Source organism: Mytilus californianus, unplaced genomic scaffold, assembly GCF_021869535.1.
Source record: "Mytilus californianus isolate M0D057914Y unplaced genomic scaffold, xbMytCali1.0.p SCAF_14, whole genome shotgun sequence".
NCBI classification, from domain to species: Eukaryota; Metazoa; Mollusca; class Bivalvia; order Mytilida; family Mytilidae; genus Mytilus; species Mytilus californianus.
The window spans coordinates 8,631,477-8,657,167 of record NW_026262626.1 but is presented as its reverse complement, the minus strand read 5'-3'; the positions used below and the strand labels follow the sequence as shown (position 1 = coordinate 8,657,167).

At 31.7% G+C, this 25,691-nt stretch overlaps 1 protein-coding gene across 2 annotated transcripts in view; it reads left to right on the top strand.

Moving 5' to 3' along the window:
* Nucleotides 1–20,753, top strand: part of LOC127724133 (uncharacterized) — a 49,446-nt gene extending 28,693 nt beyond the window's left edge. The window contains exons 8-14 of one of the 2 annotated variants that reach the window (XM_052230997.1): nucleotides 3,558–3,722; nucleotides 5,554–5,712; nucleotides 9,205–9,390; nucleotides 13,022–13,222; nucleotides 14,459–14,643; nucleotides 18,332–18,424; nucleotides 20,249–20,753. In XM_052230997.1, coding sequence (XP_052086957.1) covers nucleotides 3,558–3,722; nucleotides 5,554–5,712; nucleotides 9,205–9,390; nucleotides 13,022–13,222; nucleotides 14,459–14,643; nucleotides 18,332–18,424; nucleotides 20,249–20,326 — 1,067 coding nt within the window. In that variant the 3' untranslated portion in view covers nucleotides 20,327–20,753. Of the gene's footprint in view, nucleotides 1–3,557; nucleotides 3,723–5,553; nucleotides 5,713–9,204; nucleotides 9,391–13,021; nucleotides 13,223–14,458; nucleotides 14,644–18,256; nucleotides 18,425–20,248 lie in introns of both variants that reach the window. The other variant, XM_052230996.1, reaches the window with a different exon arrangement.
* The last annotated feature ends 4,938 nt before the right edge of the window (nucleotides 20,754–25,691 follow it).

Here is a 25,691-nt window from a genome sequence, read left to right as displayed (position 1 = left end):
ATTATGGAGGAAAGGGTTAACTTGCTGTACAGGTTAGGACTGCATTCATCTGTACATTAGGTAATGCTAGAAAGAGAGACTGTTTAATTTCAGAGCGTGTTTGCTTCTCATATATCCAAGTGAACTGGAGATAAAGCAGCAACGCTCTATCAAGAAAATCATGAGAGAATATGCAAGATCCGGAATATCGTATCAACTAAGGGATATATAAACATACAATTGTTCTACATCCACTTTGCCTGAATCCTGGTAGATAGTTGTCTCATTGCCAATCATACCACATTCCCTTATCTATATAGTATAAGCACAAATTGTTTCGCAAATGATTAAATTACTTACCGTACAATTTTTCAATACGATGTATTGGACCGATATAGCGAATCTATGGATTTAGTTTCAAAGAAATGTCTATCTTTCATTACTGAGTATGTAATATCAAATCTTATATCGAAGGCTAAATGAAAATTGTTTATTAAGATATCAAATCAGCAATGCAAGTACAAATTTTATGTGCCTTGATTGGTTTCTCTTGAAACAAATTATCATATTTTAAACATACACGTACAATAATACTATATAAGCTGAATTTAAACACAATTTATTGAAAAAGCTAAAGCGCTAGGAATGTGTATTTGTAATTTAATATTATTAGGTAATTACTTTTGTAGAAAAGAATAGTCAAACATTTGAAAATCCTTTATGGTCTGTCCGAAAAACTCATAAAATATATATTTGTTAAATATCATTTCATGAAATGTTGTCGCTATCACCTTACACACTTGAAATTATACTATTTTATTAAGAATACTTTACTGTTGAACATAAACAGTCTTAGTACACCATACCTGTCATCGTCAATAAACTTATAATACAGTAAGCTTGAATTATATGAAAACTCTTACTAAAACCAGAAATTTAACTATAGACTCCAAATGTTGGATCATAGCAGTTTCAAAGACCGGTCCTCAACTACTACACAAGTGTTTGAAAACTTTGGTTCATAACATCCCCTATAGTTGTAATACACATACCACTTATAACCAAGTGTGTATGAAATTACTTTCATTGCAACATTTAAGCTATTAGTGCAAATTTTGTTATATTGTGCAATTCAAATTATTCTTTGAGTATATCATTTAGGGTTTAATATGTTTTGTTTCGGTATTCAAGAGCTTGCAGCTGCTACTCAGACTTTATAAAACGTCACCAGTGTTTGAGCAAAAAGTTGATGAGCTAAGGTTATGTCAAAGAACGTCTCGTTCTGTTTCTAATAAAACTCATAAAATGTATATTTGGAAGATACCAATGCAAGACATTGTTGATAAATATTCCGTATCAACTTCACACATAATACATGATGGTCTTGAAGTATAAATTCTTAGTACTGACGTTGTTTGTCATCTTAAGTACGTGTTAAAGTCCCCCCTTTTTGTCCTTGTATATATTTTTAACCTTTGCTGTTTATCCTATTTTGAGTAGATACCTATGACGTGGATCAGTATTTATACATCCGGCCATTGTGTTATTGTGCTATGGTCAATTTTGAGTTCTTGTCTTTCATTTTTGCTTATGTACTTTGTCTATATGCCATTTTGTGTTTCTTTGTTGAAACAGTTATTTGTTTTTATATTGATTAAGATTATAATACAATGTTGACTACTGTACCCCGATTTGTGACGTTTTTACCTATTATAGCTGTTTGTTTTGCTCACACATTGTTGTCAATATAATGGAATTCTGTGCAACTGTCATACAAGTGAGAGGGTTATCTAGCTATAAAAGCAGGTTTAATCCACCATTTTCTACATAAGGAAATGCCTGTACCAAGTCAGGAATATGTCAGTTTTTTTCCATTCGTTATATGTGTATGAGCTTTTGATTTTGCCATTTTAAAAAGGACTTTCTGTTTTGAGTTTCCCTTGGAGTCGGTATTTTTTTTATTTTACTTTTTAATCTTTTAATATCAAATATTCATCAAGGGTTTGTCCTGAAACTGACGAGCAGAGTTTTGAACATAGACTCATCACACTCTACAGTGTTTATAAACACGCAGATAATTGATTTACGAATACAAGTGTATTTAAAAACATGGCTTTATGTCACTATGTAGAAATTGTGTTGATTGGTCCACAGGAATGACGATTATTCTTTACATGATTTAAATAGCACACATGACGGTGGATTACTCTTAAGAATAGTTTTGTATTATTATTGAAAACAAAAATAACGTTCATGATGTAATTAGCATCTTTAGTTACACTATTTACGTATCATTTAAGGAATAACATTTCTGTTTTAGCAGTTTTACTGGCAACGCGTAGTGGAGCCAGTAAAGCGGATATTTGCGACCATCAAATCCCAATTGACGACGGCCACTCTTTAACCGTGGATTTGATGGTAAATTGTAGCCAATGAAGAAATAAACTGCTAAAAAAATGTCAAAGTTGCATTAGAATTTCTCATTACTTCCATTTTGTTGTTTACGATTTGTAAAATAGAAAAAAAAACTATCGAACTACAACTTCATCAAATCGAATGTAAATTCGGGTTTTCAAAATGTGATATCAATATTATAGCTGTTAATTGATGTACATACCGAAGTACTTTCTGATTGAATATTCGATGTTTTACCAATAGAAAGGTAATCATCAAAACCAAAAAAAGCACAAGACATCATACATTTGTATTTGACAGACCTTTGAATGGACAATACATATATTCCGACACCTAAGGTACCATATTTATCTATTATGTTTTACACTAAATTAGATCGATCTAAACTTTCAGGTTAGGGTGGAAATGAGCTGTCACAAACATGATTAACTCCGCTAAATTTTAAATGTCCCTATCGCCTGGTCAGGAGTTTATTTAGTTGCTGTCTGTCGTATTAGTTTTTCGATATCTGTTTGCAAAAAAAGGCCGTTGGTTTTTTCGTTTAAATCGTTTTGCATATAATCACAGCTGGGATTTTAATATTTTGTATAGTTTTGTTCAGTGTTGATGACCGTTCAATCACGTCATTTTGGTCTCTGATGGATAGTTGTTTAATTCGTAATCAAACCGCAATGTCTTATATTTATATTTTATGTTTATTGAATATTAACGGTACAGTACATTCGGCATTACTCAAGTAAATGCCTCTTTAGTAAAGCTGTCAGCCAAATCATGTAAAAATACAAAACTTAACACTTACTTTGGCGATCAAATAAACCCTTACAGACCCAAAAGCAAAGCCTAAACAGAGGAAGGAATCAAAGCTATGCATGAGGAAGATATATTTCTTAGTTCCAAATGATATCTAAATTTTATAACCGCAAATTTTAATTAAACGATACCCATTTTTATGGTAAAACAAAAAAGGGCCAAAAGTAAAAGGAAACTAAGAATAGCAATCATTTGCGATGGACTTCCTAATTAATTATGATTTCTTTATTTTAAGCAGCACATGTCAATATACCAAATATTGTCTTTCATGCCGGTACAATTAATTAATTCTTTGAACAGTTCATGTTTCACCTATATTATAATGATTATGATTGAGATTGTTCTTATTACAGGAAAAGGTCACTTTTTTGAGTTGGACATATCAAGAACGCTCTGTCAGCAATGTAATTACGATCCACCGTGTATTGCTTGCAGAGAATGCAAATTAGCTTTATGCTCTGATTGTCTTGAGGGTCATAATAGGAGACACGAGTTTATACAGCTGGTAACAATGCGCAGTAAGTAACAACATTCATAAATTATTATGAGATTGAAAATAAGTTAACAAATGAAGATACTATACATGTACTAGAATATCGTTAGCAAAATTTGTCAAACTTCCACCATGTTCCAACAATATTAAACCTTTCAAATCCCGTTTACTTATGTACACACATATATATATATATATATGTGTGTGTGTGTGTGTGATGTTATGTTTTTACTATAGTACATGTATATACGTCCCTCTTTGATTAAAAAATTCATTCATAAATTAATTTAATTGCTCAACATATGTCTAGTAAACGAGTTCATTTTGTCTGTGCCTGTCCCAAGTCAAATGCATGTAATGCAATGATTGTCGTTGTTTGTTGTTGTATGTCATATTTGTGTTTGTTTATTGTTTTGTCCATAAATTAGGCCGTTAGATTTTTCGTTTGGATTGTTTTATCTTTTTTAAATTTCTATGTGGTATGAATCTTGCTAATAGTTGAATGCTGTATGATAACCTATAGTAGCTGATTTCTTTGTCATTTGATCTGGTGTAGAGTTGTCTCATTGGCAATCATGCCAAATATTCTTATTTTTATATTGTTACTGCCAGACATTACCTTGAACTTTTAGCCAACAAAACGCATAACTCAATAAAAAGGTTTATTTATACAATTTTACATAATAAACATAAAAATGATACAAATAGAAATGTCAACTTAACTGTAAAAATATCTGAAAACCCAATCCTAAGCTTTTCTATATCCAGAATTCTTCTCTAACTGTTGCAGAAATCAAACAGAATATATATTAGTCCAATATAATAAGCGTCTGACTCAGTTTTCCAAATATTCAGAAGCTAGTATGATGTAGCTAACGTAAATAAAAGTGTCAGTCTAACGAGAAATTGATTGACTTTACCAACTAACAACTCCAAAGATCTTCTGAGAATACATCTATATTTCTAAGTACGTTTAACTCGGTGTCAGTATTTAAAGTTTCCACGTAATAATGTAGAAGTTTAAATTACGCATTGTACAATGTTGTAGATTATGATAATTCTGGAACTATGGAAGTCAAAAAGAAAGTTCTAATCATTCATTCAGTATCTAATATTGTTGCAGTGATTTCTTAACTGCACAATAATATTATTTTGTAAACAACTATAAATATGTCACAACCTAGTTATGTAAACATATTAAAAGGCCACTCAAAACAAATTAGGCCATGATAAATTATCAGAGTAATTACAATCTCATTACAATATTCCCTATATAATCAACCAAATTTTTCCCACAAAAGGGGGGGGGGGGGGCCCGGCCCCCTGAAAAACTCTCTAAATCCGCCTCTGCAACCAACAGGTTCCATCTGCTATGAGATTATATTGTTGGTCATATGTTATTTGATCATAGCTTCTTATCGGCTTACCATTCACTTGATTCTGGACGATGTAAATGTAACCTTAACACAAATGTATCAATAAGAACAATATTATATTAGGCTTTAATCTTTTGGTATTTTAAGAAATAATTCTAATAATTGAAAACGATATTGAGACTAAAAGATTTTATTATTCAATTTCAAAACTAATTATTGCATCTTATATTACAACTTTTCACTCTTACTTAGGAGTTTCTTCCACAGGAATATATTACCTTAGCTGTATTTTGTTTTCGGAACTTTGTGTCCTCAATGCTCTTCAACCGTACTGTTTAGCTTTGTTATCCTTTTTGATTCGAGCGCAACTGAGATTTTTTGTAAATGAAACGCGAGTTTGCCGTACAAAATTATACATCTGGTATCTATGATGAGTTTGTTTGTATTATTACATGTAATCATAATATTTTTTTATTACAGGAAATTTCTTTTATTTGGACAACCAAATAACTGTCTGTCCTATCTGCAAGGAAGATCCACCTAGCCTTGGTTGCATAGAATGTAAAGTACTTCGGTGTTTTGATTGTTATCATGATCATGATAGGAGACATCATTTTATAAAGTTGTTAGAAGAGCGTAGTAAGCCTTTTCTTTTTTTGCTATTTTGTAGATTATGAATGAAATTAAAAAGACACAAATACCATGCTGCAAAAATGTCCGCATGAAAATAATTATCAGTACAAAGAATTCAAATCAGCGTTTCGACTATCTATACCTTACGGGGGTTACTTATTTCTCAGTATAAAATACAAAATGAAAACATGACATGTTGTGACAAAGAAATAATCAATTAAAGCATTACTTTTTTCTATACGTTATCCTTGCAGTGATCAATAATTGATCAAATATTACCATGTTGGTTTTGATCTATCAACTAAATACACAAGACTCACGAATATAATGAAAACATTTATGACTAATTTTTCGGTATTGAACAATGTTTGCTTAGTGCCTATTTACACATATTTCATGCATATCCAAAAGGAAAAAAAATATGCAAAAATACTGAAAGAAGTTTCTCCCAAATTAGGTGAATGCTAAGATAGGGATATTTGGACAAATAAGTGACAGGAGAATAAATTCGGCTTTAAACAGATACTTTACGGACCCTCATAAATTTGTTTTAACGAATCTTTTACGTGGAGAGTTTTGCTTATTCTTCTAATTTCTACTGCGAATCACTTGTGATGCAAGGCATAGACTGTTTCACATCAATGCAGTTTTTGACCAAACCCAAACGACACATAAACTATACGCATAACTATTGAAACTATCTCAAAAATAGAATTTTGAACTTTATCGTCGGAGCATTCTGTGTTTGTCTTCCATTCAAAACGTACCAATCGATATGTTATGATACTTCATGGCTTACACGAAAAAAAAGGCTTCATATTCCATATAAATGGTCCAGGTTTTTAAATTTTGTATTAAAAATAAAGGGGTAAATGATAAAAGATTGATTTAAACTGCTTGATTTAAATAAAAAAAAAATGATATTCTCAATCAACTGTTTAAAAAACATAAATTAAGCTTCATAGTTAAAGGATTGTCTTTCCTATCATTTGTGTTGGGTTAACGTTAAAAAAGTGATTAATGAGGGACGTGCTTTCACTGTGTTGTTTACCATTGTTTATCTTAGTTAAAAACCAAATCAATATTTTAAACTTAAACCACGAATGTTTTGATAAATGCATTTTTCTGCTTTCAATTCCTTAAAGATTTACATATGGATAGAAACACGTTAATTTCCATGGTTTTCTTGTTATTTCTATGATGCTGCTGTATAACAATTATTCTAAAGTGAAGCAGTCGGCATCACAATCTACGACGTATTATTTTTTATTGTGTGTTCATATATATGAATGAATGAAGATGTTGTTATATGTAAATGGAAAGGGAATCCCACGAAAAAAAAGACGTCTAGAAGACAATATATAATCTTCCTGTGGAGCAGGATCTGCTTACCCTTCCGGAGCACATGTGTCACCCCAGTTTTTGGTGGGGTTCGTGTTGCTTATTCTTTAGTTTTCTATGTTGTGTCATCTGTACTATTATTTGTCTGTTTGTCTTTTTATTTTTGGCCATGGTGTTGTCAGTTTGTTTTCGATCTATCAGTTTATATAAAAAAGATGTTGTATGATTGCCAATGAGACAATTCTCCACAAGAGACCAAATGACACAGAAATTACCAACTATAGGTCACCGTACGGCCTTCAACAATGAGCAGAGCCCATACCGCACAGTCAGCTATAAAAGGCCCCGAAATGACAATGTAAAACAATTAAAACGAGAAAACTAACGGCCTAATGTATGTACAAAAAATGAACGAATAACAAATATGTAACACATAAACAAACGACAACCACTGAATTACAGGCTCCTGACTTGGTACAGGCACATACATACAGAATGTGGCGGGGTTAAACATGTAAGCGGACTCCCAACCCTCCCCTAACCTGGGACGGTGGTGACTGTCCCTCTGGTATCTTTCGTCCCTCTTTTCAAAAATATACGTATGTCTAAAAAAAATTGCAAGGTCTTAATTAATAGCAGATGTAACCAAATGGTGCGTAAGTAGACATAAACTATCAATGGTCTACCGTCAACACCCAATTATCGAAAAATAAATAGAATCTAAGACATGACATTCCACAGTGGTTTTGACATCCAGTTGCATATGTAATTGTCTACTAGTTCTTTCGAGATCTAAACAGCACTCTTTTTTTTCATCTCAATAATTGGACAAACAAAATATATACTTGGCCAACAAACAATAAATGTTATATATTAGTTTGATCCATACATAACAAAACATAAAATGGTCTTTAGCGTATTACTGTGTCTTTGACCATTTTGAATCAAGTTACTTAGACGATGTATATAAGATCATTCTTATTATGCTGTCATTCACCCATATGGACTGTTAAAGTTAACTATTGATCAATTACAATTTGAATTATTATTTGAATTGTTATTGTTGTCAAATTATGTCGTTTATCAAGTCCAACATGCTTCTAATTGAATTGACGATTTAAAAGGAGGAAAAAATGCTAAACATGATTTACGTACAATATTTAGTTGACATAAAAGAATTGGTGATCATATTGAAATTAAAACCATCTGTTTCTAGTTTTAATATACTGCAAACGTTAAAATGACAAAATAATATGTTTTTATTTTTATTTTTCATTGACTGCGAGTATTGAACAAAGGACAATGAAATAAATATCATAATTTAAAACAATAAAAAGGAAAAAGCGTAAAAAGGATTTGCATACAAACAGTATATACATTTCAAACTTAGCTTGCGTTCCATATCGCATACCGGTATAACTTGATACTCGAGGAAGAAGAATCACCTTGATGATACTTGAAATATATGAGTGTTCAAATTGACGAATATATATTCGGAAGAAACATTCCATATATTTTTATATCTGTTAATCATTTAACGGCTGCAGTATACATCACTTTCGATAGTTATAAATGTATATACGTTTTATATAGATCTTGTACATAATTAATCATTTCGTTATGTTTTTGCATTAATTCTACTTTACTGATGTCGACATCAATTAGCCTGAGCATTTTGGTGTCGAACTGAACGTCAAAAAATTGCTGTATACGTAACGTCTTTTACAATTCGTATCTGTCAGCAATAGGATAAAAAAGTACCGACAATGACTACTTATAATGTCTTAATCATTTGGTAATCGTATGCAATTTAAATCCATGTTAAAGATTGAGGTACATGTATCCTTTTGGACATATATAAACTAAAACAAAAGTGTTTTTTTTTTTTTTTTTTTTTTTCGATTAAATCCTTGGTGTCTTCTTTTTCTGTTTTTAAATAATAATGAAAAGAAGCAGTCGCACTTGATATCTACTATCATTACTTAAACTTAAAGACTTTGACTGCAGTTTTGCGGACACATAAGTTTCATATCAGAAAGCATGCACCTGAATACTGACAATGGAAGAGGATCGACATTCATCATTAATCAATTTTAATGAACATGGATATTTCTAATAAAGAAGTTAACTTTGACTATTTTTCTTTCTCTTTTTCAGCTAATGATGACATCGGAAATGAAAGTACCAACGCATGTGCAATGTGCAATGCAATACATTCTTTACCAATATTTTGTAAGGAATGTAACATAAGGATATGCAGAAAATGCGCAAATGTTCATAAAAGAATACCAATGCTGCGGTCTCATCATCTAGAAGATAACGTTTTAGAGCAGAAAGAAACCGGTAAATGAATTCTGAATTTGACATCATCTAAAACTTTATAGATTGTTTTGTTTGCCTTATCTCATTGGGATTAAGCTGAGTTACGGACATCTCAACAGATTCGAATCTCGGATTCTGCAAAAGGGGTAAAGGGGGTGGGGGGTTATTGCGGACCCCCAAAGTAGACAAAATTGGGGTGGACTTAGGTAAAACGTTTGGATTAACCATACTTATAGCTTTGTAAGGGGAGCCCAGGCACCCCGAAACCCCCCAAATAATCTTCTGCTAATAAAATTATTGCTCTTAAAATTCACAAGAAGAATACTCCTTTCTTGGGATTATATGTTTTCATTAGCGTATATCTAGAAAGAGAACACCATATCATTCTGAAGTTACCCATTATGGAAGAAATAAACCAATAAAAAAATCCGGATGTTGTTTCGGAAATAATGGATGATAGCATAGCAATTAGAAAATCATCATATATATGTTACAGTAAATTGGTAAATTTCAGGAGTTTTGTAAAATCACTGAACTCATTAGTGATTTTATAAAATCCCTGCAATTGACCATATCATAATTCATTGAAAAATACCTATGATAGTAACACTATGAGCAGTTTTCAAATACCCGAAATACCTTAAAATTAAAGTCTAATATAAGAACCTAGGAAATATGAGGAAAATGTGGAACTTATTGCTAACGACCCGCACAAAAAGACAAAAAAAGCTCGTAATACTACCTGGTACAAAAGTTAGTTAATGTCTAGTGCTTCAGTATGTAAATACTTTTTATATTTAAGGCATTATTTTTCAATGAAATTTCAAGGCAGCATATTGAATTGCTTACCAGTTGAGAAAACCACATGCAAGGCGTACGAAATTGATTGGTTTAGGTCATACCTTCCAGTGGAAAGAATTATAGGCATATCATGATGAAAATATATAAATGTGATGTGAATATGAAACAGGTTTTGTGCTATACCGACACGCTGAGTCGGAATATTAACGTGCTAGGTCACATGGTAAAAGTAAAGAAGACATGTCATCCTACCCGTCCACTTTACTCTGACTCAAACTCTAGAAACTATAGTCAGGTACTATCATGCTGTATTTTCATCATTAAAATGAAATCTAAATATTAAATTGTCTTATAAATGTGCTGCATATTAAAAGTGATTTCTATCCACAAAAAAGTAAAGACAACAGATATTATGGAACAACAAATATATCGTATTGAACCTGCTTTTCAATTGACAGGTAACCATCAGGCTTCAGTAGGTCTCATTGACATTTTATTCAGTCTTCAGTCTTCAGTTGCTTTGCTTTAATATAAATCCATGCTATCATAATGCGATAAATAATATTCTATATTTCCACCAGTCTGTTGAAATGAAAAGCAGAGCAGTTATGTAACAGCAATGCAAATGTCACCAAACTGATTATGCAAAAATAAATAAGTTGTAGTCTTTACATTTGTATATATGCCTTTCATTCATAGTCACTTATAAATAGTAAAACCAGTATGATAAAAAAAAGGATAAAGGGTATCCACCTATGCCCCATCATCTGCATATGTACAACAAAATAAAGCAAAGGAACAGCGCTTGTGTTACTGTTCTTCATCTCAAAGTCACAGTGAGGCATTCAACACAGAGCAAAAAAAGTCTTGTCAATATGTATGTGTACAAAATTAATGGTCTATCTATACTAAGAAAATAACATTGCAATTTTAAGTTTAAACTTGAAATTAGAGATTTTACAAAATCATTAGCAACATTTGCATTGATTTTATAAAACTCTAACAATTTCAAGGACTTAACGAAAATCCCTGAAATAGTAAGGATTTAACAAAATCACAATTTTTTTTCAGAGAATTTTCAAATTTCGTGATTTTCAATTTCACTTTAACATAAATATAAATATAACTATGGCAACACAATGTAGTGGTTGATATTATAACATTAAATTAATAAAGGGTTTTTGATAAAGGACTGTTTACAAAGGAATTAAATATTGCCTAAATATACAAGGGTCGTATGAATAATCCTGAAACATAATCGGAATTTTGAAGAGAAGACATTATAATTATATATATCTAAATATATATATATATATATATATCTGCTGCAGTTAAAAGGAAATGACTGTAATCTGTCGTGGATATTGCCATAGATTTTTAACCTACTTAATAAATGTACAGGAAAACCAATACACCTAACATCGCGAGAGTGGTCCGTAGAATAGAAATAGTACTACCTAGTATACCTATTCTACAGTTGAACTCATGCTGAAATTGTTCGGTCGTTTGAAAGGGACGTAGGAATGGGGACGTTTAATCCGATGTCCGCGAAGGGAGAATGCCGCACGTTCAGACGTTTAACAACCCTCGCAAGATCTCGTGGGTACAGGTGAACCTAGAATTTAAATGTTAAACGAGGAACATCCAAAGGCTTGTTTGCAGACTTTAGAAAAATGCGAAATCAAATGACCAAAAAAATACATTTTTTTCCTTAATCCAAGAAAATTGGTACCCATGAATATGAATCCAACGAATGCAGGTACTGTAAGAATGCTGGTACTTAGAAAGTTCACAATTGGAAAGCTGCAAAATCATCTTATTCCTTGCAAACTTCTGTTCTTATCCGACCCATATTGTCAATTTCCAGATTAAAGTCAATACATTAGGCAGAAAACACTGTATATGTGGTATCCTTTGTTATAATTTAGGGTGGTAACCATTGAAGCATTGATGGATCATTGGTGGCAAACAGTTTTATCAAAACCAACTAGAAAATATCCCCTTCATCTTCTCCTTTGTTTTTCTAACTATTCGTTACTTTGAACGACAAAAACATTTTATTTATTAATATTACTTTCACTGTTAAGTCTGTTTTTTGTGATATACATTTGACGTGACTCTGTACTAATGTATCCCGTCATATTTTGAACCACACAATTATTTTATTTATTAATATTACTTTTACTGTTAAGTCAGTTTTTTGTGATATCCATCTTACGTGACTCTGTATTTATGTATCTCTTCATACTTTGAACGACAAAATTATTTTTATTATTCTACCTGTGCGAATTTCAAACGCGCGATTTTACGCCAGTACTTAAAACCTTCCATCCTTTATGGGTGGATTTTACATATTAGATAAATAAAATCGTATAATATAAGCTAAATGAGGATTGTTATATTTGATGTATGCCTTTTTGTGCTTCTTCGTTACATTTGTTTGTTTTTATAGTGATTAAGATGATAACACAATGTTGACTGCTGTAACCCTATTTTTGACATTTTTACCTATTGTGTCTGTTTGTTTTGTTCACGCATCATTGTCAATATAATGGAATTTGATGCGACTGTCATACAAGTGAGGGGTTAACTAGCTATAAACCAGGTTCAATCCACCATTTTCTACATAAGAAAATGCATGTACCAAGTCAGGAATATGACAGTTGTTATCCATTCGTTTGATGTGTTTGAACTTTTGATTTTGCCATTTGATTGGGGACTTTCCTTTTTGAATTTTCCTCGGAGTTCAGTTTTTTTGTGATTTTACTTTTTACACATTCGCCGAATTTAACCGCACTAAACAGGAACTATTCGTGTTAGATCCTCTACCAATCATTCTGATTTTTTATAGCTAAAATCATGGAAGACACCATATGTAATTTACCAGCGAAATGCAGCACGAAAAGGCTTGAATGTACCAAGGCAAAATATATCTGTTTTGAATGTAACCTTGTGTTTTGCAACATGTGCGTTGGTCAACACCAGGAAGAAGAGCCTAAACACAGAAGTTTAAACGCAGATCAACTACGCATATGTTGTCGCCATCAAAAAGGTAAATAGCAAACTAATATATATATACTAACTAAACGCCTTGGTGGTCTCGTGGTAGTGTGCTCCCCCTCGAATTGGGGAGGTCGTGGGTTCGAACCCCTGCAGGATGAAAACAAAGACTTTAATATTGGTATTTGCTGCTTCTCCGCTAAGCAAGCGGCATTAAGGAGTACATGCAAAGGCTGTTCGACTCGGAGTCAGAATAATGTGTCTGGTTAGAGTGGCATACCTTCCAATGGACTGTTACCTTGTGAACTAATACGTTAATAAATCCGGTTCTGCGTTTCGGTCTAGTTCAAAGCAGGGATCATATTCATATAACACTAACTTGTTCTCGTCCTGAACATATATTTATATAATTTTTTGTATATAGATATAAGAAGATGTGGTATGAGTGCCAATGAGACAACTCTCCATCCAAGTCAAAATTTATAATGTATATGAAATAAAATAGAAATATTGTATTCTTTAATGTCCCAACAGAACGCATGTATTGCAGCGGTGCTCTTCGTGACTCCCTTCTTTGCGCAGGACTATTTCATTAAGCAAACGAAAACTAGTTTTAATGAAGATATGAAAATGAATGCTTCTTTTTGATACATTTAACATACACACATTGTTTGTATGATGCATATCTGTGCATCAAATAAAATGTCTGTAGTTTTCGCAGTATATACAAATAAAACTATAAAATGAAGCATTTAAATCTGCTTTACATGAACTTAGGATTAACAAAACCCAATTAGCATATGCCTCAAATTGTATTCCTTCTAAAACATTTTTTTATATGAAAACGAATTTATTATGATCATGTTGTCCTTTGTCAAGACTATGTATCTATCATTTTAAAACATATAGTAAGCTACAACTGTGGGAAAACAAACCCAACCCATAACAAAGAAAATTGATGTTTAGATTATAATCATGCAGCAAGATATTTTGCGGCGTTACGGTTTGTTTATTGTAAGAACAGACTGTTTAACATGATTGAGAACGGTGGTATAAAACGTTGATTTTAAAACGTTTATATATAAAACAAAATCACAACATATGTCAGGAGTTTAGAGGTACTTGATTTCGAATCGTGAACCCATGGCTTTTGTCTATCGATTTAACACACTACTTCAGTTTATTTTCACTATCGAAAATACATCAAAGGATTGAAGACAAACTAGGCGAAAATGCTATATAAATTGAAATTAATGAGTATATTTTAAGAAACTTTGTTTGTTTGCAGAATCTTTTGAAAAAGTTCTGAAAGTGGTCCTATCGCTTAGAAAAAAAAGAACGATTTGTGATCTGTACTTCCATTCTGATGTGGTATGTGAAAAAGGATACCATGAAAAAGAGGAAATGTATTTGCCTATAGAATGTGATGAAATGAAGGACATGGGCAATACACTAACTCTTGAAGTACCACAGGTCAGTGAAATCTCAATTTAGAAATTATTATACACTTTCGCTAGAAACAAATATAACATTGTACATTCAAAACAAAAACTTCTGAACAGTTGCACACTAGAACAGATTCATTCCAAGAACAGTTTTGGACAGCTCTTCAAATTTATCAAGTTAATTGTTCAAGTCATTTATTTAATTGTATATCTGTATAACTGTACATTAAATATGATAATCAATCAATAGCACCAACAACTCAACGTTTATTTAAGAGAAATGGTGTAAAGCAAATTTTTCTTCTGCATCAACATTATAAATCATAATTTTCATTTAAAAAAATAATATTGTTTATCTCATGGAGTTCATACAAAACTTATAGGTTATTTTGTCAATCAGGCATGATGTTCATACGACTACGGGCGGTAAAATTGCGAATAAAATTGATATCCGTCAATATCACTACAAAAACGCTTTTATCAATACTAAGACGATGTCATCATTGCTAAGACGATGTTATCATTGCTAAGACGATGCCATCATTGCTAAGACGATGTCATCATTGCTAAGTCGGTTTTATCATTCCCAAAACAATGTATCACTATAAAGACGATTTTATCATTATTTAGAGACGTTTCGAGCAATACTACCCTTCTGCAATTACATAGACTATTTGAAGACTATTTGAATATCGCTGTGCCGATTTTGTCATTGATAGGAAAATTATATCGTACTGAGACGAGTCTATATTTGCTATAACGTTTTAAATATTGATTTGACGATTTTATCATTCCTAAGATAATTCTGTTATTACTAGGACGATTTTATCATCACTTAGACGATAATTTCATTGTTAAGACGATGTGAACATTCTGAGAAGACTCTGTCATTATTGCGACGATTATGTTCTAACTGAGACGATTATAAGATTGAACATACAATTGCATTATTGCTCAAACAGTTATAAAGTTGATAAGACACTGTTATCATTACTTAAACGATTATATCATTGGTAAGGCGATTATCTCATATCTAAGACAATTTTATCATTAGAAAAATGCTATCATGACTATAACGTGTCCATAACTACCCAGAGAAATCTATCGATGTTAAGACTATTATATGTTAATTAAGACGATTTGACATCGTCAGAACGATTCTATCATTTCTACGGCGAGTATAGCATCGCTAAAACGATCCTGTCATTACCAAGACGATTTTAAAACTGCTCTGATAATTATATCATTTAAAGACTTAGTTTAGTATATCATGACTTAAACCATTTTTACATTGCTAAGACGATTTTATAATAGCTCAACCAATTCTACCATTACTTAACTACTTAATCAATCCTAAGAAGATTTCAATGTCAATCGTAAATACATAAAAACAACTATTTAAGGTTGTTTCCATTTACTTTGAAGATGTATAAGATCTCGGCAAGAATATGCATTTTGTTTTAAATACTTTTGATATCTAAGGATATATAATTTTTTGTATCTATTTTTTACCTTATTTTTACTTGGAACATTTTTTTGAAATTTCTGTCTTGTGTGTGCGTCATCTTCGTAGGTGATTTCAACTACTGTGATTCGAGCCTCACTGATGAGTAGATGAAAACCGCGCTTTGCGTTACAAAACAATAGGTTGCACTTTTGTAAATATAGACAATGCAATTTCCCACGGGAACTCCTTTTACGGCTAAAACTGTGCCTCTTTTGCTATGAAGTTTCGTAAAAAAATATATCCTAGAATGGAAAGTTTATATGCCATACTAATTGTTTTCAAAGGTCATAACATAGGGCTGTGCGGCATATTTTTAACATTTATATGTCTGGAAATTCTTAGAGTTTAAACTTATAATAAAATTCTGAACTACCCCTCAATTTATTTTGAGTCTTCCTCAAAGTTCAATTTGGCCGATATCCATGTGTATTTATACTGGTAACATTTCAAATTTGTGTCTTTATGAGATGAAGCATAGAGGTCATAGCTGGGAACCAGTAGGTTAACAGAACAAAATATCTATGAATATTAAATATCTACCCAAAAGAGGCGTGGTTTGTTAAAGAGCTGTATTTACTAAGCTCCTGTCATGATATTAACTATTATTGACACGGTCAATTTCTGTGAAAGTGAAACGATTAGATAATTCCAAACCACAAGGTGTTTCAACCCAAAGCTTAGTGGTCTCATCGAAATGTTTCATTGTTCGAATTGTAAGCCTGGCTTCTTTGATGAGCCTATTTGTTAAAGCATTTGGACTCTTAAACACCTTACCCTTATAAATATGAATATTAGACCTGTAATGTATTTCGTTGTATTTTTATGCCTCCGCCGTCACCGGAGGGGGTATTAAGTGTTATACTTGTCCATCCGTACGTCTGTTAATCCGTACGTACCGAAATTGAATTCCGTTCTCTACCTTTAGTTTGCTTCAACCAAATGTTATGATACTTATACACAATGCTTATTACTACAAAACACAAATTAAGTTCTAATTCACTTTTACCGTTCTAGAGTTATGTCCCTTTATAATGTTATATGAAAGCGGGAGCGTCATCTCTCATGGACACATCCTCCATTTATTTATTGATATGATAAATGGTTCCATTAAGGATTTGTCTTTTTTTTTTTTATCAAAATTAGTGTTTACAGGAAAATATTTTCCATGATAACATTTACGGTACCGATTTATCTCGCCCAATGCGCATTGTGACAATAGTTGTCTATTTAGTGATTCTCAAGGCCTAAATATATGAAAATCCAAAGGTTATTGAAAAACAAGAGCTTATAGACCAAAAAGTACAAACAGTATAGCCAGATCCGGGTATTGATATAACCATAAATATAGAATGAAAATACACTCATCATAGATACAAGGCTTAAAATTATGTACGTCAAACGCGCGTTTCGACTATAATAGACTCATCAGTGACGCTCGAATAAAAAACGTTGAAAGGCCAAATAAAGTACAAAACCGATGTGCATTGAGGACCAACTATTCCGAAAACAAATAATTCAGCATGTTACATGAAATATTGCTTTTTACATTTCCTACAATACATCATCTGAAATGTTCTGTACTGATTTTTGGTTTCTCAAACTGAACCCTCCGTTTAATATGTAGATCATGATCACAAGCAATACACAATTTTATAACTACTTATCTTTGATATTTGTAATAATTATATACAACGATAATTAGTTTGACAATATATTAAGTGATAAGCTCCGTAAAATATCTCTCACATGAGATGGAAAGATAATAGTGTTGCCAATAAATGCTTAGTGTACACCGAAATCGTTTTAAATGTTTGAAATGTCTTGTGGCAAAATAACATTTTTTTATGTTTTAGATAAGAAGTTTCTAACATAAAATATTAGTTTGAAGATATAAACACTATAAGTTATCTTTTTCGTAATGTATCTTACATACGAGGAGTTTTATGGCCTGAATTAGATAACAAATATTATAGTGCTGTTATATCTGACAGACAGAGTTTCTGTCGCAGTAGAACGAATGTTAAAGATGTACCACATTGTTTTTTTTATTTTCAAATGAAATTTTGCTAAAACAGTTGCCGCATCATACATTCTTTAACAATATTTGTTTTTCTTTTTTACAAAAACATTTTAGACTCATGAAATCTGGCAGAAAACGTTTTGGCATATCATTTGTGAAATTAAAAGTAATGTCAAAAAAATTCTACAGAAGCGGTTGATACATTTGGAAGACGAAGACATACTGTGGATCCTACATGACACAAATGTACTGAGACAGGCTTCAAAATCCGGTTTTTCAAGGGTACGTAGAGCTTAAGTATATATTATTCATTATAAAGCTGTTTATCAGTGCGTATTGCTGACACACACTTATATTTATACCTGCGAATAAAAGGCTACATATCATACATAGTATGTGTATTTAATTTTAGCAAACACTATGTTAATATTTGTTGTTTGCCACACGAGTTTTATATTTCAACTTAGTTAATACAAAATTATATACTATTGAAATAAGATGAAATGTACCTTTATTGGCACGCATTATATGTTTACATGTTTATACAATACACCTGAACATATTTCTTGTTAAGACTGTTAAAATTATGACCATTTTACACTTTCAAGTTCAGAATGATGCACTAACCTTATAACTGCAACGATGTTTGTTTAATCTCAAGTAAGGTAGTTTAAACAATTATGTGTGTTTACTTTTCGTTGGCTATAACTCAACAAATAAACATTCGGTCGTCCGCTACATGTATCTTATCCTTCAAATAGGAAGGTAGTATCATGAATATATCCAATAACTCTAATGCGTTATACGATATAATTGGTATGTCTAGACCCTGAAACCCGTATTAAACAAGTTAATACACGTAATTTTTATTATTGAGCACAGGTTCATATTGATACTGACTACACAAATTTCCAAACAAAATAATGATGTATAAGAGTATGCTCTCTGTAACTAAACGCTAGCACAGGAAAAAACAACAACACTATTATTTGCATCCTACGCGCTTTTGTGGATTTACCTTCATCAGGAACGATCAATGCGGAATGTTTAAAAGCCAAAGATGTATAAGAACCAAAACAGTTGGAGAGCTATATCACCAAAGAGTATTTAACCTGATGATATGAAGTCTTTCCATTTTACACTTTTATATCGGTTGCTGTATTGCACATGTACAGTTACTGTAGAATCATTGCAAAAACCTTATAAGGTGAAGATGTGATATTGCGCAATGGCATCATATACTTTACAAAATACGTTGTAGAAAAGCACATTTGAATTGATGTTCAAAATTAAATCTGACAAAATTAATATAAAACAACGATATAATGATAACCTTTTTAAGAGATTAAATTCAACCAGAAGAGAACAGATAATAATTTTAAATAAATAGTTAGCTTTAGAAATAGTGTTGCCATAAAAAACCGTGAGATTTCATTTCCTCTTTTATACCTGTAAATGCAATCGAACATGTGCAAGACAGTCTCCTTTATTTAACAAACAAAGAGCGTATTACCAATATGTAGTATTTGTATCACTGTCGTTATAGTGTTTAGGAATGAATACATTATTCCATTGAAATTTGAGACTAGCTGCAGACATGCGTGCATCTTACATATTGTGATTATATACATGGTTTAAGGGCAACTTGGGAAGCTATCCCAATAAGTGAACACCCTCTCCATTACTAAAAAACAATTTTGTATATATGGAATACACGTACAGGTCTGTTTCAAGTAATTAAATACAACTATTTCGAGGTGCGGAAATCTAAATAAGTGATATGAACATCTTGACATTCAAAAGAAACCATTGCATTTCGTTTGATAGTTTTTTTTTATAAGCTCGTATTCTGAAAATACCTTAAAATAGTATGTCGACACTTGGCATGTGGATGACAAATCAAATTGGGTACTTAATTTGTGTCAATTCAAATATGATAACTGCATTGTCATTTTGATAGTTTTACTTGTTGTGCTGCGTACGTTTAATGACCGGTACAAGACATTTGAATTAATCTAATTTAGAGAAAAAGGTTAACATTGGTGAAAAATTGTTCGTTATTAATTTCTTTATGTTTTTGATGTTTATGAATCTGTCTAATTTTAGGATGATATGAAGAAACTTGATCCATCATTAATGTTTGCAGATGAATTAGATAAGATATACAGTAAAGTGGAAGTTTAGGACTACAATTTTAGTGGTGCATCTAAATGTCCATTTTACATCAGCATTGATGCATGCTATGTTTATAATACCACCACATAGACAATTTCTTATAAATGTGCCCGAGTATTAGTTTTTTAAACTATATAGTATTCTTCTACATTTATTTCTTCAGCTTTTCCCGAATCTGGAATTGTTATTCAGCATTGCATTGAACTCATGTGTTTTGATTATGTAAACTCTTTTTTTAAGATAATTCGCATCTTATGTAAATACTTTCTTTTAGTAGGCGCATCAAAACAATATAATTTAAAATGTATTATATATGATCTTCCATTATATGTTACATGCATTTGAAAGTACAATATCATAATTGATAATTACGTTTACAGTGAGTATTAAATAGCTATGTATATATAGAAACTCATTAAAAAGAAATTACTGTTGATTTGTAATGTTCTTGTCATTAACTTCTTATGTACAACTTACATTTCACGCTTGAGTGATTGGTTATGTTTTCAGTTTGGGTTGAAATCTTCGGTGCTATGCATCACGTACTGATGCAACTTCATCAGTGGGTACATCTTGGACAGAAAAGCTCGCCAACATAACTTGACTTACTTTCATGATTGAATGACGTTTTGTGTTGCATGCTATTGAATCTTTACCGGTGCATACATCTTACCCAGCAAAGAACGTTCGAGCAACAATTGAGTCACCTTATAATAGTTTTTTTTTTTGAATGTCTTAATAATTGTTGTTACAAATAAGCATATACGTAATTTTAAGAATTAAATGGCATATTAAGAACACATTATTTAATGGTTCTCTATCATAGAAAAGCGCAAACCCTATAGTGCTTAAATTAAACTGGGTCGATACCACTGCTATTGGACTGTAACATGTAGTACCAGAGGGTATCTTCAGCACAATAGTCAGTGCTTCGGTACTGACATGATTTACTTGTTTACTAAAAAGAATTCCATAAATTAATAAGAAACAAAGAATCCAACTCCGTCAGGCAAAATTGGCTGTGGATGAATTTGGCTATTCTTTTTATGTTTTTTTGTTATGTAGTTCCTAGCATTTCTACGTATTATATACATCCCTGGCTTTCAAATGTTTAGGTTTCAACATTCCCGATGCAGGCAAATCTAGAATAGCGCATCGGATACACAAATTTTAAAATGTGTTATTATGAGTAAGTCCCCTTATTTGATAAATAAGTATCTACATTCCACTGTTATACGAACCATTGTAAAGATTATATATACTTTGGAAGATCATTAAGAGTTATTTCATTTTCAGAAGTGATACATGACAGAAATATGGTGATATACAATCCTCGATAGATTTTTTACAACTTAAAGTCTGGTGGGAGCAAGCAATCTTATATGAACGACATTACTATTGCATGATATTTTTTACTTTAAGGAAGAGATCGCCTCTCGAACATTATTCTCAGTCGGAGTTACTTCAGACACTTGTCAAAAAGATGAAGATCAAAGACGTCAGACCATTTGATTTCACATTCAGATATATTGATGATTAGATATAGGAAGATGTGGTATGAGTGCCAATGAGACAACTCTCCATCCAAGTAACAATTTATAAAAGTAAACCATTATAGGTCATGGTACGGCCTTCAACACGTAGCATTGGCTCATGATGTTCTTTTCTGATTGGGTTCCATTATTATATCCTCCAGAACAAGAAATTAAAGATACACCAGACACGGCTTCCTCTGCCTCATTTTTAGACTTATACTTCGAATTTGACATAAGCGGTCATCTCAGTACCAGAATCTATGACAAACGAGACGATTTTAATTTTCAAATTATAAATTTCCCCTACCTTAGCAGCAACATACCAACTTCACCTGCACATGAGATATACATTTCCCAACTCATTCGGTATTCAAGACCTTGTAGCTGCTACTCAGACCTCATAAAACATCACCAATGTCTGAGCAGAAAGTTGACGAACCAGGGTTATGTCAAAGAACGTCTTGTCCTTTTTCTAAAAGAGTTCATCGGAAGATACCAAGACCATGTTAATAAATATTCCGTATCAACTTCACAAAAAATACATGATGGTCTTGAAGTATTGTTTTTAGGTACTGACGCTGTTAATCATCTTAATTACGCGTTACATTGTTTTCATTTGTCTTTGCATATTTTTAACCTTTACTGTTTTGTCCATTTTGTGTAATACACTTTTAGCGTGGCTCGGTATTTATACATCCCGCCATTGTGTTATTGTGCTATGGTAATGTTTTTGTATTCTCGTCTTTCATTTTTGCTTTTGTACTTTGTCTATTGAGTGTCTATATGCCATTTTGTTTTTCCTTGTTGAAACTGTTATTTGTTTTTAAAGTGATTAAGATTGTAACACAATGTTGACTGCTGTACTCAATTTTTGACAATCTTACCTATTATGTCTATTTGTTTTGCTCACACATTTTTGTTAATATAATAGAAGAAAATGCCTATACCAAGTCAGGAACATGACAGTTGTTTTCCATTCGTTTGATGTGTTTGAGCTTTTGATTTTGCCATTTGATAAAGGACTTTCCGTTTTTGAATTTTCCTTGGAGCTCAGTATTTTTGCTATTTGAGTTTTTTTGTCATATTTGATTTTCTTTTATAATCAGGTGTTCTGTCGAAGAAGAAGAAACATCTTGTCCTTCCCCTTTGGTTCTTTTTACTTTGCAGAAAATTATCAATTAACTAGGCATGAAGCTTTAACCTTATATCTCTTTTGTTCTTTTGTCAATTACTATTTAGAAAAGTATCAAGTTGAAGAGTTTGTTTGAAACATATGTTCTATTATATTTAAATTATAAGTTTTGAATTAAAGGCTTACAATTATTGTGATTTTACAATTTGTATTAATATTCCGACGCAGTTTGGTCTAAATTTACAACTTCCTTCATATGTTGATGACCTTGTCGTATCATTTAGTTTTCAATTTCTTTCGTCCAATTATGAGGATCATAAACTTTATATTTCTTCTATGCTTCAATGACAAGGCACGTATAAAGGTTGCTGTTATTTAAAAGGTTAAAGGTAGTAACTGGTATGATAATAGGGTAAAAATTATAACAAAAATGTATGATATGATTCATGACATAACAAATTTTATGCATGAAAGCATGTGCTTTATTTAAAAAAAAAAAACAGTGTTAAGAAGACCATACTACTACTTTTCAACTATTTTGTATCCAAAAACTAGTGTGTCCATGTCACAAAAAGGTTTTAATTTTTTTTTTTTTGGTAACTCATCGGACAACTTGAAAGTTTTTTTTTTTTCAAATTGTCAGTTGAGATATTACACAACTGTAGTGTACATTTGGATTGAATTGGTGTGGTGTCTTTTTATAGAAATTTGTTTTCAGTTAATGTTTAACAAAGTCCTAGATAAATAGAAGGAATATTAACAATCAAGAACGCTTAAGATGCGGCATGATAATCAATATTTCATAAGATTTAATATCTTTTTCAGCCAGATCCTGAGTATAATTCATATCCATACGTTATTCGTTTATTGATTTAAGTTTATTACAACTTGTTGATACATATAAATAAAAAAAAAATGGTCGGGAATTGAGAAAAAAGCTATGTCAAAATGGGCATTTGGTTAAACGCATGATGTGCTAGAAAACTAAAAATCATTGTTTTATTCTACAACAATGAAACTAGCTTCTGGTGAGTTACAGCAATACATTAAAATAATAACTGATGTTTGCTAAAAAGTATCGTTTTAGAAACTACCATTTGACTATAACTGTTGATTGGGATATAAAATCCCCTCCCCAAACAACTCAGACAATTCGAATTTGACATAAGCGGTCATCTCAGTACCAGAATCAATGACAAACGAGACGATTTTAATTTTCAAATTATAAATTTCCCCTACCTTAGCAGCAATATACCAACTTCACCTGCACATGAGATATACATTTCCCAACTCATTCGGTATTCAAGACCTTGTAGCTCTACTCAGACCTCATAAAACATCACCAATGTCTGAGCAGAAAGTTGACGAACCAGGGTTATGTCAAAGAACGTCTTGTCCTTTTTCTGAAAGAGTTCATCGGAAGATACCAAGACCATGTTAATAAATATTCCGTATCAACTTCACAAAAAATACATGATGGTCTTGAAGTATTGTTTTTAGGTACTGACGCTGTTAATCATCTTAATTACGCGTTACATTGTTTTCATTTGTCTTTGCATATTTTTAACCTTTACTGTTTTGTCCATTTTGTGTAATACACTTTTAGCGTGGCTCGGTATTTATACATCCCGCCATTGTGTTATTGTGCTATGGTAATGTTTTTGTATTCTCGTCTTTCATTTTTGCTTTTGTACTTTGTCTATTGAGTGTCTATATGCCATTTTGTTTTTCCTTGTTGAAACTGTTATTTGTTTTTAAAGTGATTAAGATTGTAACACAATGTTGACTGCTGTACTCAATTTTTGACAATCTTACCTATTATGTCTATTTGTTTTGCTCACACATTTTTGTTAATATAATAGAAGAAAATGCCTATACCAAGTCAGGAACATGACAGTTGTTTTCCATTCGTTTGATGTGTTTGAGCTTTTGATTTTGCCATTTGATAAAGGACTTTCCGTTTTTGAATTTTCCTTGGAGCTCAGTATTTTTGCTATTTGAGTTTTTTTGTCATATTTGATTTTCTTTTATAATCAGGTGTTCTGTCGAAGAAGAAGAAACATCTTGTCCTTCCCCTTTGGTTCTTTTTACTTTGCAGAAAATTATCAATTAACTAGGCATGAAGCTTTAACCTTATATCTCTTTTGTTCTTTTGTCAATTACTATTTAGAAAAGTATCAAGTTGAAGAGTTTGTTTGAAACATATGTTCTATTATATTTAAATTATAAGTTTTGAATTAAAGGCTTACAATTATTGTGATTTTACAATTTGTATTAATATTCCGACGCAGTTTGGTCTAAATTTACAACTTCCTTCATATGTTGATGACCTTGTCGTATCATTTAGTTTTCAATTTCTTTCGTCCAATTATGAGGATCATAAACTTTATATTTCTTCTATGCTTCAATGACAAGGCACGTATAAAGGTTGCTGTTATTTAAAAGGTTAAAGGTAGTAACTGGTATGATAATAGGGTAAAAATTATAACAAAAATGTATGATATGATTCATGACATAACAAATTTTATGCATGAAAGCATGTGCTTTATTTAAAAAAAAAAACAGTGTTAAGAAGACCATACTACTACTTTTCAACTATTTTGTATCCAAAAACTAGTGTGTCCATGTCACAAAAAGGTTTTAATTTTTTTTTTTTTGGTAACTCATCGGACAACTTGAAAGTTTTTTTTTTTTCAAATTGTCAGTT